At 36.9% G+C, this 13,871-nt stretch overlaps 1 protein-coding gene across 1 annotated transcript in view; it reads right to left on the bottom strand.

Annotated features, from left to right (window-relative positions):
- Positions 1–13,871, bottom strand: part of LOC124722303 (plexin-B) — a 968,210-nt gene that overhangs the window by 31,373 nt on the left and 922,966 nt on the right. Inside the window, exons 9-11 of the mRNA XM_047247485.1 lie at positions 10,977–11,225; positions 8,288–8,704; positions 6,025–6,324 (exon numbers count right to left, since the gene is read on the bottom strand). Coding sequence (XP_047103441.1) covers positions 6,025–6,324; positions 8,288–8,704; positions 10,977–11,225 — 966 coding nt within the window. The remainder of the gene's footprint in view (positions 1–6,024; positions 6,325–8,287; positions 8,705–10,976; positions 11,226–13,871) is intronic.

The following is a 13,871-nucleotide window of genomic DNA, read 5'->3' as shown; positions in this document are numbered from 1 at the left end:
AATGGGTATGTCAGTCCTTTTGCTGAATATCATCTTGTTCCACGAGGAGCTTTGCCTGCACTGTTCGAACACTGCCACCAATAAAAATTAAATCAGGGTCAAATGTACCCCTGAAAAGAAACATGTGGGGAAGAGGTAGTGTCACAATAACATTGACTGATGAGTATATTGTGTTCAAAGATTTGGAGGTCAGTATGCCAATGCAACATTATGCCTCCCCACACCATAACACCTAGACTACCAAAATGGTCATATCTGACAATGTCCTTGGGTGCGTTAAGTGTTACCACCTCTTGCCATATGAGGGTATCCAGAATCACTACTCAGACTGAATTTGCTGTCATCTGAGAAGAGTATGTAACCCCATTCCTTGTTGGTCAGGCCCCTACGCTCTTGACACCATTGCAAACCGTGTCGCAGATGTGTGGGTGTCAACGGAACATGATTTACTGATCACTGTGCATAGAGACTACAACCGCATAGTTGCTGCAACAGTGTGACTGTGGAGCATCAGATTGCATACCTTGCAGTCCTGTTAAATGTGGCTGCAATTGCACCTGCTGCTTAGTGTGGGTCCATTCTTGCCTGTTGCACAGTGTAGCAGTCATCTGCTGCAGTAGTTAGCCATGGCTGACCACCTGCTCTCCTTTGGGCAGCAGTGCCTGGGGTTGGAATGCTCCCCATGCACATGAAACAATACTGTGCATAATATAAAATTCCTGGGCTGTACTCTTCACACTTTATTCTTCTTGTAGTTTCGCAGTGATTCTTCCCTGTACGAAGTCATCCAGATGTTGTTGGGGCATGTTGTAATGGAAATCACCACCAAAATGCACCACAACTGCTCACTGATTGACACACGCTTTCTTTTCTTGTTCCTTCTACTACTTTGTGTTGAGTGGCCAGTCCCATTTTGCACTATAGTTACCATGACTTCACACCATGTGATGTCCAACTTTTTATGCAGAACTGGGAGACCTCCAGCAGCATGCTCCCGCACACTCTATCATTTCTACCAAACAGTTTATATGTTACCTTACTTTATCTAGATTGTCCTTAGGTTTTGCAGTATTTTTCATATCATGTTACAGTGAATAAACTGAACTACTGTGTGGTCATAAAATTCTTTGCTTCAGACAGTTAATTATCAATGGAAATTCATCCAATGTTGCCAAAGATTTCAGTGAATTTTGCATTAATAAGTGACAATGAGAAAATTTTGTCATGATGAGTGCCACATTTGCATCAGTGCCCTCTAAGGGTGAAAGATAATCACTGGCAAGTGTTACCAAAATGCATTGGCCTATATGACATTTAAGTAAAAAATAAAATGCATATATTGCCTCACATAATTACTGCCAAACCAATAAATTTTCTTATTTCTAAAAAAAAATTTTCATGAGAATCTGCAAGTAAGTGGTAGTTCATTTTTCTTTATACGAGCCACAGTGCAAGCCATGAAAGTATGTCAAAAATGTTAATTTGTATTTAATTTACTCACCTGATGGATAAGCATATCTATGTGAATTGCATCAAAGGAAAGAAGAAAATAGTGAGTTGTCATACAGTACCATCTAGATTTTTGCATTCTTCTAGAAAACAGTTTGCCCTTGGTTATTTTTATCAAAGTATGTATTTCATACAGTCTAAAAAAATAAGGCAAATTTGACTGCTAAAGACTGGAATGTGAAAAATCAGTCTCTGAAAGTTATTCTGATTCCACTTGGTAGAGAATAAATACTGATGTTCTTTTCAATGGTTCCCATTTCAGGAGTTCTTTCTTTTGTTTTGTTCTGAAAGGATATACTTGATATCCAGTTTGGATCCACCCTTTGTTTCTTAGTGAGTATGTTTACTGTTCATAAATTGATATGCAGCAGAATGACAGTAAAAGTACTGGTGTACTTCTTAGATTTATGCATTTTTATACTTCATTTTGTAATCAGATTATACATGGGCAGCAAACTTATTTTATGAATCAATTTACATAGCAATGCTGAAATATCAGATAATAAGGTAGAAAATATACATTGTGCTAATTGTGCAGCATAGAAATGTCATGCAAAAGAATACTGCAATAAAAGACTGTTGCAAAAATATAATGAAGCTACTTGTGAATGTAGAAGAAAGATTATTCTATTACAACTTTTGCCATTAGACTACATATACACAGCGTACATATCCACAACAATACCTTTTGGGCATTCTTCACGCACAGAAGTAAAAGTGTTTATTTTAAGACAATTTCAGAATAAAATTCAGTCACCAGATGAACAGTTATTTTTATTTTGCTTTACCAATTTCTACAGATTAACCTGTCATCTTCAGAAGCCTACAAAATTTGGGATAATATATTTCATAAGAATTTGGCCATACATTTGTGTAAAGTATGAGAAGCCTATTACAAAAACTTACTTAATATTGGTTTAGCAGATATCACTGTCTTCTTCACAGAAGTATAATGCCATGAAGTTCAAAGATGTGCATATTGTACTGGGTAATTATAACAACAGATTTACTACAAATTATCAATCTGTGCTTATAATTATCACATTCAACACGTATATTTATGAATGTGTCATGCCATTATGCTGTTTTGAAGAAGATACTGATACAAAAGGGCTAGTTTTGGAACATTTTCCTGCTCAACCATCACCAATTTCAATGAAATTTTATGACAACATTCGCAGATGAGCAAATGAACATTAGTAAAGTTCAACATTTGTCAAAGCAATACTGGCTGAGATAAAGTCACTTATTTGACTCCATGTGCAACTTTGCACAAAGCGAGCATGAATTTCTGGAATTTGAGCTGTTATATCTCAGGGAATATTTTGTTGGAAGGAATGAAATTTGGTTGGTTTATATGGCTGCAAGCATTCTCTTAAGAATAATAATGAAAAAAATTTTACGAGTCATATTCAGCCAGAAACTCTTAGCCGAATTCGCCCAAAATATTTTCGAGTTTGGATTCTTATATCTCAAGGACTAAAGGTATCACAAATGAGAAACTTGATGTGTACTAACCTAACAACACAAGGTTCTCAGATACAAAGTTCGTTTATGAACCCCTTTACAATACCGAACAAGTTAAGTGTAAAGTTGAAGATTTTGTAAAAAGGTAAAAAAAAATGTGCTGTTTACAACTGGTTTTTGAAAAAAAAATAAAAATAAAAAAGGCTCTGTTCACTAGAAAGACAATTATTTCAGCCACATAAAAAAGAAGTTCGTTGGATTATCCAATGTGGACCAACAATACTAGATAATTTGAATCAAAGTTGGGCACGAGAATTGTGTCAAGAAAAAAATGTAAACTTTGGTTTCTTATATCTCACAGAGTAAATGCATACTGAACATGAAACTTAATACACAATAGCTCAGTGGCACAAGGATGTGGATTACAAAATTTCATTCACCTGCTATTTTCCAGTAACCTGCAGATTCGTAGAAAACTACCCAGAAAAATCGCACCGTGAAAAAAGTTTTAGTTTGGTTTCTTATATTTCGTTGATTACATGCATGATAAACAAGGAACTTTTGACACAAAACTTAGTAACAAAAGGTTTTCCAATGTAAAATATCATTCACATATTGTTCTCTAAATTTCTAAAAAATCATTTCAAACTTGATTTTTGTAAAAATTACAAAAATCAATCACATTCAATATGCTTTTAGAAAATCTCTTCTCCATAACTGATTTCAAGCTGGAAAGAGCATGTCTTCAAGTATTCAGAAAATCAAATTTGATTTTCCAGTGAGTTCTAACAATACCTGGAAGTAGGAGACAAATTTGAGGAAATGCACCACTGCAACAGGCTACATTGCACGTGGTTTCTGTTTTTAATTTGTCAAGTAATATCTTACTATACAGTGTTGGTCCTTGGTGCCACTGTCACTACCGCTACAAGAACAGAAATCGGCAACTCCATTGCCATAGAGGTCATGCCTAATAGCTGTGCTATACTAGCCATGGGGGGAATTCTTCATCCAGGTCCCCAGGCCTCTAATTTGGTTTCTTAATTTAGGTTCTAAATCCTTGTGGTGGTACCTGTCTGCTTACAAAGCCATTTGTTAAGTACTTTATCTCCAGTTTATCAAATCTGGAGGAATATCTCACATAGATGGCTAGCAAGAAGTTGATTTTCAGCTTCTTGGCATTGCAACATTATTGACATATCAACAGAACAAAATGATGCACTGACAAAATTTATGCATGCTCGAGGACTGAAACATTCATTTTATCAGCTCCAAAGACAGGATGCTTGTTGGGTATTAGCAAAACACCTCATTTCCACACTCTCTATTCCTTCAATATCTTCATCTGGCTGACAGCATCAATTTCCAGGAAATGAACAACAGAAAGTAGCTAACAAATTTCAAAAAATATAAACTGCAATGTTGAGAAGTTTAAAATAAAAACTGATATTCCTTTTTACTTGCTGCCTATCTGAGATACTCTCACAGATTTGAGACTCGGAGATACAGTACTTAGCAAATGGCTTTGTAAGCAGACAGGGATCATCACAAGTCTTGGAACTTAAGCTATGAAATCAAATTGCAGGACTGGAGACCTGATTGAAGAAACCCACCTATGCCTGGCACTGCATGGCTATCGGGCATGATCCCTAAGGCTACGGGATTGCTGGTACATGTTCATGAACTGGTAGTAACAATGTCACCCTGGACCAGTGCAATATAGTGAGATATTACTTTTCAATGTAAAAATAAAAACCATATGCAACAAAACATGGACAACAGGCTGCTGTCATGTAGCCCGTTGCAGTGGTGCATTTCCTCAAATTTGTCTGTCACTTTCAGGTATTGTTAGTGTACATTGTAAAATCAAACACGATTTTATGAATGCATGAAAATGTGCTCTTCCCAGCTGTGATTAGTTTTAAATCAATTATTAAAAAGAGATTTTCTAAAAGCACACTGAATTGGATTGATTTTTGTAATTTTTAGGAAAATCAAGTTTAAAATTGTTTTGTAGGAATGTAGAAAGCAGTATGTGAATAATATTCTATACTGGACAACCTTAAACAGCAGTTTTTGACCTTTTTGCAAAATCTTCAACTTTGCACTTAACCTGTCAGTATCTGAAAGTGGTACATAAACAAAACTTCAAATCTGAGAACCCTGTGTTATTAGATTAGTGCATGTCAAGTTTCTCATTTGTCATACCTTTAGCCATTGAGATATAAGGATCCAAACTTAGAAATCTTTTAGGGCGAATTTGTCTAAAAGTTTCTGGCTGAATATGGCTTGTAAAATTCTTTTCATTATTATTCTTAAGAGAAAGGTTACAGTTGTATAAAATGACCACATTTTACTTCTTTCAACAAAACACTGCCTGAGATATAACAGCTCAAAGTCTCCAGCAATTCACGCTCGCTCTGCGCAAAGTCGCACATGGAATCAAACAAGTGACTGTATCTCGCCGAGTATTACTTCAGCAATCTTAAAGCTTTACCAGTGTTCATTGGGGACATGTGCGAATGTTCACATAAAATTTCATCAAAATCCGTGATGGTGGAGCAGGGAGGCCTACATGAGTTGAAATGGGATGATGCACCTGCTAAACCAAAGTCTTTGAAAAACACTTCTTCTACTTTACATAAATGCACAGCAAAGTTTCATGATTTATATTACCTCATATTTTGTAGTTTTGTGAAGATGACAGATGAACCTGTTGAAATTGGTAAGGCAAAATAAAAATAGCTGTACAACAGATGACCAAATTTAATTCTGAAATATATACTATAATAGAGTTACTGAGAAAATAACAACTGTGAGTGAAATCATTTTAAGATAAGCTGTACATCAGAGTACAGTAATCAGTTTGACAAGTGTATGACTAGGACCTGCGTAAGAAGAGCATATGATTCAGACCTAAAACTATTGCTATTTACTTATTAAAAAAGCAAACAATGAATATAACCACTTGAAAATTTGTTAAAGATGCCCACTTCACACGCAGTAGAAATTTGCTTAGAGCTTTACACAGCTATAGATTTCACTAACCTCAATCACTAAAGTGTCCCCTTTGTACAATTTTATTTCATTTGGAAATCTGAAGAACTGGGGATCATCCACGTACAATAGCTGAGACCTTAGATTTTGGAAATGTTTCTCCAGATCCTTTACTGTTTCAACATTATCCATAATGAATCCGATACGTAATGCCAGTGTTGTTTCCCTAAATTTAGGTAACGAGCGAGGAATTAAGTGAGCTGATCTACGTGTACGAGACATCTGCCAGAACTTCATGTTCACAGGCGGTGATGGGCATTCCATTTGTGCCATATTTAAAACAGTACATTCCTATAAAGAAAACAGATGAACTTTTAGTTTTATTATTTTGTGTAACATTCACAGAGAAGCACTAATATTTGTGCATTACAGTCATGTTATCTCAAAATGCAGAAATATAATATACATAGTAAATTAACCTCCATAAACAGAAATACACAACAAAAACTGATCCAGAATATTATCTACATTAATATTTTTTCAGTCCTTCTCTGTACGTTTTGAGAATTTCAGCCACATTATCACATATACTAAAGTATGGAACATTACACCTAACCAGATATGTATATGCATGTTATTTCAACTTACTCTCTGTTTGTCAGAGGGAGAATAATTTATTTTACATTTAGTGGAAACTTCACAAAATTAAACTTTCCTTGCTCTTAAATTCGGCAAAAATAACTCATAAATACTCCCATTTCTTGATAAACATGATGATGCAAGGCAATTTAAGTATACATTTAAATATACCAGTGCTTTAAGATATCTATGTTTTAATAATATTATGCTTTTTAAACTGAAAGGTCAGTGTAAGAAACTTATCATGTGAACATAATGTTCATAATTGCTAAGCTGATTTTAAAAAAAAATCGCAAGAAAATGTCTGTTGTTGTGTAATTACACAAGAAACAAAAACAAACCTATTCCAATGAAAGCAATGATAACAAATATTTTTGAGCTTTGTGGAATTTGACAGTGAATGTCATATATTGTCTTCCTCTGAATTCATCTTGTTCCGAGCCTTAACAACAAATGAGGTATCTGTTAGAAAATTTGAATACTTTTTTTTATTTTATTTATTTTTTTATTTATTTATTAAAGCAACAGGTAGGAGATTGCACTATAGTAAAAGTGTAGGCCAGAGATGTTATAGGGTCTGGAGACCAGCAGATAAATAACCATTGTTATGGGGTTACACAAAAACCACATTCGTCAAATTTGTAACTTCCAAAGAATTTAACATCTTAGTGGAGTGAAAAGTTTCATTTATGCAGATTTTATATGGCACATGAAACTGTTGATGGTAATTCTCCCATTGGTTAGGGATGTTAAGCCTAGCATTTTGTAAGTAGTAGGCTATGTGTCAGTACCAGGTTTCATATTCTTCCTCTTCTCTTATTGTTATGAACAACAAAAACATGCACTACACTCTACAAGTACTTATAGTACTTACCTTCACTAAACAGTCATACATAAGGTACAGTAATTATACATTATAACAGAGAACAGCCACTGTACTAAAATAATGAAAATCTACACTGTCAAATGGTTGAAAAATATGTATCGGGCTTCTGCACAATGTCTTATGACTTTACTTATTCCTTCTTTTTCCATACAATGAACAAAAATTCTTACTTTAAGCTGTCATAAACTTACCACATAAGGAAAAATTCACAGTTTAATTTCATAGCAATATTTATGCAACATGGAACTGATGTAGTATGTATGCCCTTGGCTGTTTTATTTGTAAAAACATCAGGACTCAGACTAGAGCATCAGTATCTTTATCAAATTGATTTGCACATTCTGGAAGCCTCAGGCACATCTTTAAGACACTTGTTGCCACTGTTTTGTAACAAACAATGTGTGCGTGTGACTAATACAATTGTCACTCCATCAAAAGACTACAAATTTCTCAAAGAAGGTGATGGTCAATCTTATTTCCAAGTAGAAAAGAATATGCAATGCCTTCAATCTCATTTTTACATAACTGAATTTATTTCCTACATACATTAAAATCTTTATTTGGATTTTCTGGTAGAAGCTGAGACTGTTTTACAGCAGCAGACATAAAACTGAGTCATGGATGAATAGTAAAATCAGTCCAAAGAAATGCCAGAAATGTGCTTTGATATGAAGCTCTAAATTAATGTTTTTAGTCATCTTCCTATGCTGTAACTAAATTAAGTTTCAGAAAATTAATGCTACACTTATTTGTTCTTTGTTCAGAAGTTACAATAAAGATGACACTTACAGTTTTATTAACTGGATTTGGTTCATCTTCTACATACACAACCATTTCAGGTTTCAGTATGGTGTCGAGGTTTGTCCCATGTACAGTAATCATTCTTCCTCCAGAAGCAAAGCTTTTTAATGGTTTTATTTCCATTATTGTTGGATCCTGAGTATAATTGAAAGGATTTCCTTCAAGAGTTCTGTTGGCACCATCAATAACAAGAGTGAGACGTTGAATACATGTTGGCTGAGTGGCTCGAGAAGTGGTACACATGAGGCGGCTGCTGGATGCTTGAGTTGCATTTACATGGCACGGTAGTCCATCAAGCCAAGCAGAGATACTGCTTCCAATATTTAGGTACTGACCAGTGATGGCAAGTTGAGTTCCACCACTCTGTGGTCCCATTGGAGGAAACACACCCTCTAACTTCACATCCTGAATGACAAAAAGAAAAAAGAAAATACTAAATAAAGTCATCATTGTCATCACAAACTAGCTGATTGCAAAAACATGAAACACACTCTATTATAAATAAGGCTACCAAAGTATTAGGAGTGTTCCAACATGTATTTTGAAGTGTATTCTTGTGGACTGTTGATAAGTTGTTACCACCCCTTTGAACAAAGGTTCCTCCACTGCTGTGATGAACTACAATAATTACCTGACTGGAGATAACTGCCAACTGTTTGACCTTTGTCCCTACTCATATCCCTACACCCATCCAAGAGCCTCTCCTCCAAATCCATTTCCCTTCTCATTCTATCCCCTGCATGTCCACCGTCTATAAATTTACTAAAATCTGTAAAACCAAGCACCCAGGATGCCACACTATAACTGGTTACTTTGCTCCTACAGAAAGTATATAACTTCTAGTCAAACACCACCTCCAATCCACTGCCTGTAGCCAAACTTCTTACATCAAGGGCACCAACCACTTCCCCCCGTGCCTCAGCATTGCCAGCTGGATCAGTAATTACTTGTCACTGTTGACACCATCTCTCTATATGCCATCCCCCAGCTGTCACTTACTGCTACCTCTCCTATTGAACTCTAAACATACCATCTCATTCCTTATTCACATGTCCAACTATAGCCTTATCAATGACTACTTCTCCTTCGAGTAGAAAATGTATGAACAAATCCCCTCTATGGGAAACCTTCCTAGCCATCCAAGATCTTAAAACTCTTATCTGATTAAAGTTCATTAATGATATCTATACATTCTGGATCTAGAACAAGATAGACTATTGCCATTCCTCCACAGCTGTAACACTTTCTTTCCTATTCATTTCACCTGATCTTTTCCAAGAATCTGCACCACCTTCTTGGATGTTCACCTCTAGTTCTCCAATGGCTCCATCTAAACCTCTATCCACACGAAGTCCACCAACTATCAACAGTACCTCCATTACAACAGCCACCATCCCTTTTAAAGTAGCAAATTTCTCTATATAGTACATCCATTTGTGGGGGGGGGTACATCTGAAGTGACAAACAGTCCTCTACTCACAACAATGAAATCTTGTTAAGGCCTTTACAAATGGGCATTAACCTCTAATCCTAGACTGTAAATAGATCTCCCGTGTCATGTTCACTCATACCCTTAATTTCACAAATACCTTTATGAACTAGCTGCAATGGAGCAATATCACCCCCCAACTGTAAAAACTTAACTATATGCTCTGATAGTGCTTCAGCTACTTTTCATTTTGTCCACATCTCCCTTAGAAGTATTCCACTACTTAACCAATTTATGAAACATCCTATGTCATCCTTATGCCACACCTAGGCGCATACTCCCAATCCCTTCCTACACTTTTTGTATCCCTATGGAGATGTAAAGGTAACATTTGTCTGTCATATGCACCCATCCAGCAGATACTATCCCAGTCCCATCACAGATATATCCTACCCTACCAGATGTATGGCCACCAGGAAAAGCAGTTGCATCATATACCAGCTCTGTTGTAACTTCTACACAGCTGGGTAGGATCACCAACTAGCTGTCCATCTAAGTGAGTGGACACTGTCAGATTGTGACTAATAGCAAAGCTCACTACACAGTTACAGAACATGTTGGTGAGCATAATATACACAACTTTCATAGCTGATTCACAATCTGTGATATTTGGATTCCTCCCACATTCGTCCTTCCTCCTCCACCCAATAGTGCCTTCTCTGAATTACATACATGGGTACTGTCCTTCTAAAATATCCTTCAATCATGCAACATTTTTGGTCCCAATCTTAAGTAGCCCCAGTTCCACCAACACTGTCTCCTTGCCTTCCACTTCACTACTCCAGTAATCCACACTCACACATTTCTCTATGTAGTCTTCTCCTCTTTTTCTATACTCCCAGCCACCCCGCCCACTTCACTGTGTACCAAACACAATTTCCCCTGGCTTTGCTAGGGCATGCTGACTGGTGCCACATTCCTGCCAAGTTCTATAGCTCCCCATTCCACTGATTTTCTCATCTCACCCACTCCACCTCACACAAACCCTCACATGATTCTGCATGCAGTGCTGTATCCAGTCTTGTTTATGAGCCAGTTGATGGTGCTATGTTCAACTATACTGTAAGTGGTTACCCTAATGATTTGTTGTTTTATTCTGTCAGGACACAGGCATTTGTCATTAACTTCTAAAAAGCTTAAGAAATTTATACAAAATTTGTTGTAAAAAATATTATTGAGAAAACATACCTTATAATTAAAATGAACTGCTGACTCGGTAAAACCTGCTTCGTTGCCCACAATAACTGATGCTGAAGTCTCTTGACCGGCGGGACCTGTACGGCAAACAATTCTAACAGATACCTCATACTGTATTAGTTCACATGGAGTGTCTCCAATCCGAATTTTGCCTTTTACATCCTCTTCTTTCAGACCAAGATTACTTCCTTCAATGGTAACGAGGGTGCCACCTTCAACAGGACCACTCAGTGGTTTGATCTGAAAGAGATGAAATGTGAAATCATTACACATTCCCTCTTATAAGTATAATCCCAAAACATGTTTGCCCTTTACTTCACTAAAACAATCTTTTGGCTCTTGATACAGTTTTCTAAAAAATAGCAAAAATCAATGCGCAGCATTTTGGCCCAGACAGGTCAACAGCAATGAGTCCTCTGCCAGTCATGTCACTTGGATGCGGTATGGAGGGGCATGGTGTCAGCACCCTGATCTCCCAGTAACTGTCAGCTTTCTTGACCTTGGAGCAGCTACTTCTCAATCAAGTAGCTTCTCAACTGACCTTACAAGGCTAAGTGTACCCCGTTCCAGTACTCCACCAAGGAAAAATCCCTGGCAGTGCTGGGAATTGAACTCAGGTCTTCCGCACAGCACCCAGATATGCTGTCCTTTGAGCTATGGAATCAGACTTTCTAAGAAGACGGCACTGTATAACACATTAAGGTAAATGTGACACACGGAAATTTTTACCAACACCACGATAGGAACCTGGATTCCCTACTGTACATGAACAATCATTTTCATCAGTACTCTACCCACACTTGCTTCCAGGTGTGATTCAAATTCTCTTTGTCACTTGATGGTTCTCTCCTAATTTCTGAACTTCTGACACAAAGTTTCATTAGTAATTTCAGATGTAAATAATAATTCACTGCACTAAGTGGCAAGATATTAGTTAAATTCTTATTTCTTGTATACTGAAAACAATATGTTTTTAAATTACCATGTTTAAGATATTTAAGTTATTTGACTCGCCATCTGTTAGTACACAATCCTGTGCACCTGCTTGCTGTGGGCAAATGAGGGACTGTGAGTTGCTTAATTTTACATAATCCCATACATGATTAAATACACGGTCTGTTTTGATCACTATCTCAGCATATGGGGGCCCTGACAGCTAACCTGATACTGTTACTCATGGTATGACAGGAGTGTATAATGGGAGTGGCCTATGTTTTTCATGCTATTTTATGTTTTATGTCTGCTACTTAGTGAAAAATTTCTGACTATGAATGCTGGGTCACGCCATTCTCTTTTCACACCAAGAACATGACTTGATCTTATTGTATCTGGTGATGCAGCTAAAATGCTGTAAGACCTGCCATGCCTATAAATATAGGACTTACAGCTAAAGTGGTCTTATCTTTTCAAAGTTATACACCCAGGCTGTCACTGCACTGATTACAAAGTCTGCTATCATTCCTTATTACTAGATTTTTGGAAAGAGTTTTACACAGTGCCACACTGCATACTCTTTACTCTGAGTAAAATATGTGAGTGGCTTGAAGGCTTTTTAAGTAACAGAACCCAGTATGTTTACCTGGACAGCAAGTGTTCATCTGACATGAATGTATCTTTTTTTTATCTGTAGTGTACAGGAATGTATAATCTTTGAGTGACTTAAAACAGAATTTCAATTTCGTGTGATGAATGGTAGCTTGCTCCATATGTGGAAAAATGTAAGTTACTGCACACAGGTAGGAAAACAAACCTGTAATGTTCAAATACAGTGTTACTGTGTGCTGCTTGACAAAGAAATATCAATTAGATATCTACGTGAAACATTGCAAAGCGATATGAAATAGAATGAGCAAATAAGATTGATTTTAGGGAAGACAAATGGTTGACTCTGGTTTATTGGGAGAATTCTGGGGAAGTGTAGCTCATCTGTAAAGAAGACCATGTACAGAACACATGTACAGGATCCGCATCAGATCAGATTAAAGGACATCAAAGCAGTACAGAGACATGCTACTAGATTAGTTACTGGTACATTCAGTCAAGATGTGTCATGGATATGCTCTGTGACATCAGATGGGAATCCCTGGAGGGAAGATGATGATCTTTTATTGAGAAATTATAGAGACCAGAGAATGATCCTACTGTCACCTACATGTACCTCCTGTAAGGACAGCAAAGACAAGGTAAGTGATATCAAGGATCATACAGAAGCACATAAAGAGTCATTTTTCACTCACTCCATTTAGGAGTGGAACAGGAAAGGGAATTAGCAACAGTGGTACAACCGACCCTCTGCTGTACACCGTATGGTGGCTTGCAGAGTATGTATGTATATGCAGATTTAGTTGCATAATAATACAGCCATTATTGTAATATACATGGCCTCTCGGCTTGGTCCTTATGCATCTTGGGATTTTCACAGCATGTAAAGGCCCTCGTGAAAGGTCTAACCTGTTTGTCAAGTCATCTCTTGTCTAGTTGCAGATTTCTCAAACAAGCCCGTACATGTGCAAAGAAATTAAGATGGTGGTCGAAGGAATGGCTTACAATGAGAGAGAGATTTACCCACAAAATTTTTTTAGATTGTTTGTGGGATTGAAGCGACCAGACTGCTATGGTCATTGGTCGAAAATCTTTTAAAGGAAATATTACTCTTAAAACTCTACGACTACATCAACTTTCTTTGAATGGACAATGAAACGATTAACAACTTCTCAAAGCCCTCGCAGAAGAGGAAACTTGTCTGTCAATGCTCTTATCTAGCCACAGACGTGTCAAACAAACCTGCACAAGGACCAAGAAGGCTTGTCTGTTGAACCTTACATGTGAAGCAGATGCTTTTCATGTATGTTGTATTTTTGCACTGTCGGGAATGGCTACAAATGC

The sequence above is a fragment of the Schistocerca piceifrons genome, chromosome X, assembly GCF_021461385.2.
Source record: "Schistocerca piceifrons isolate TAMUIC-IGC-003096 chromosome X, iqSchPice1.1, whole genome shotgun sequence".
In the NCBI taxonomy this organism is placed as follows: Eukaryota; Metazoa; Arthropoda; class Insecta; order Orthoptera; family Acrididae; genus Schistocerca; species Schistocerca piceifrons.
This window is presented reverse-complemented; position numbering and strand designations above follow the sequence as displayed.